The sequence below is a fragment of the Limulus polyphemus genome, unplaced genomic scaffold (genome assembly GCF_000517525.1).
Source record: "Limulus polyphemus unplaced genomic scaffold, Limulus_polyphemus-2.1.2 Scaffold1423, whole genome shotgun sequence".
NCBI classification, from domain to species: Eukaryota; Metazoa; Arthropoda; class Merostomata; order Xiphosura; family Limulidae; genus Limulus; species Limulus polyphemus.
The window spans coordinates 74,754-75,636 of record NW_013667033.1 but is presented as its reverse complement, the minus strand read 5'-3'; the positions used below and the strand labels follow the sequence as shown (position 1 = coordinate 75,636).

The window sequence follows — 883 nt, the reverse complement described above, 5'->3', positions numbered from 1 at the left end:
AGCTTTACGCGAAATTCAAAAAAACAAACAAAACAAAACAAAAAACTGTCTAAAAAAGAAAAATCTTGAATCATATTTGATCATTACTTAACGGCTCTGCGAGTTTTTATTTTCTTTATGAACTCACAAGTATTTTATATTTTCATATTTAATTCAGGTGATTACAAGCGCATCAAATAAGCTCTTTTTGCTAAACGTGTAAACTGTCAGTAAAAAGTTTAATTGATTCTGGTAAAACCAGCATAACCAGTCACGTGAGTAATAATCTATATATTATACTTAAGCTTTAATGATGAGCTGAATTGAATACTCATTATATATTAGTTATTAACTTACTGGATCGACTTACCCGACGCACGTTGTCGTGTTTGCTTAGAGACATGGCGGATGGTTTCATATGATGATGCATCTGTATCATTTAAAGGGACTAAATTGACTTCGTCATTATTCGATCTTGAACACGAACAATCCATTTTTAATACTTAAAAATCGTACTCTCTTTCTATTTTTGTCTGATATTATGAAGTAACAATTACAAGCGTTTCTCTTTTATGCCAGCTCTTGCCAAAATGCTGAACAGTACTTGTATCTGTTTACAACGTTGGTTTGTTGAGCTCTGGTGCCAGGTGAATCACGTGTTCAACATACTTAGAGTTAGCTCATCATAGTACAGCTGTTTTGTAGTATTTTATTATTTCCAAAAAGCGGTTATATTAATATTTCTTTATGGTGTTTATTGTTATAGAAATATGTTTCTTATACTGTAAGTAGTACTTATGGTACTTTGTTGATATTTTAAAAGAATGCAGATTCTAAATTTCTAGTGCTTTTTATTTGCCTTGCTAATTTTTGTTTTTCTGAACTGATTGGGTGACATTTCTCA

General features: G+C 30.9%; 1 protein-coding gene across 1 annotated transcript in view; it reads right to left on the bottom strand.

The window, feature by feature from the left end:
• The window catches only part of LOC106463493 (synaptic vesicle 2-related protein-like), a 40,766-nt gene extending 40,293 nt beyond the window's left edge, over nt 1-473 (bottom strand). The window contains exon 1 of the mRNA XM_022391008.1: nt 350-473. Within this exon, the coding sequence (XP_022246716.1) occupies nt 350-473 (124 nt within the window). The remainder of the gene's footprint in view (nt 1-349) is intronic.
• Nucleotides 474-883: the final 410 nt, after the last annotated feature.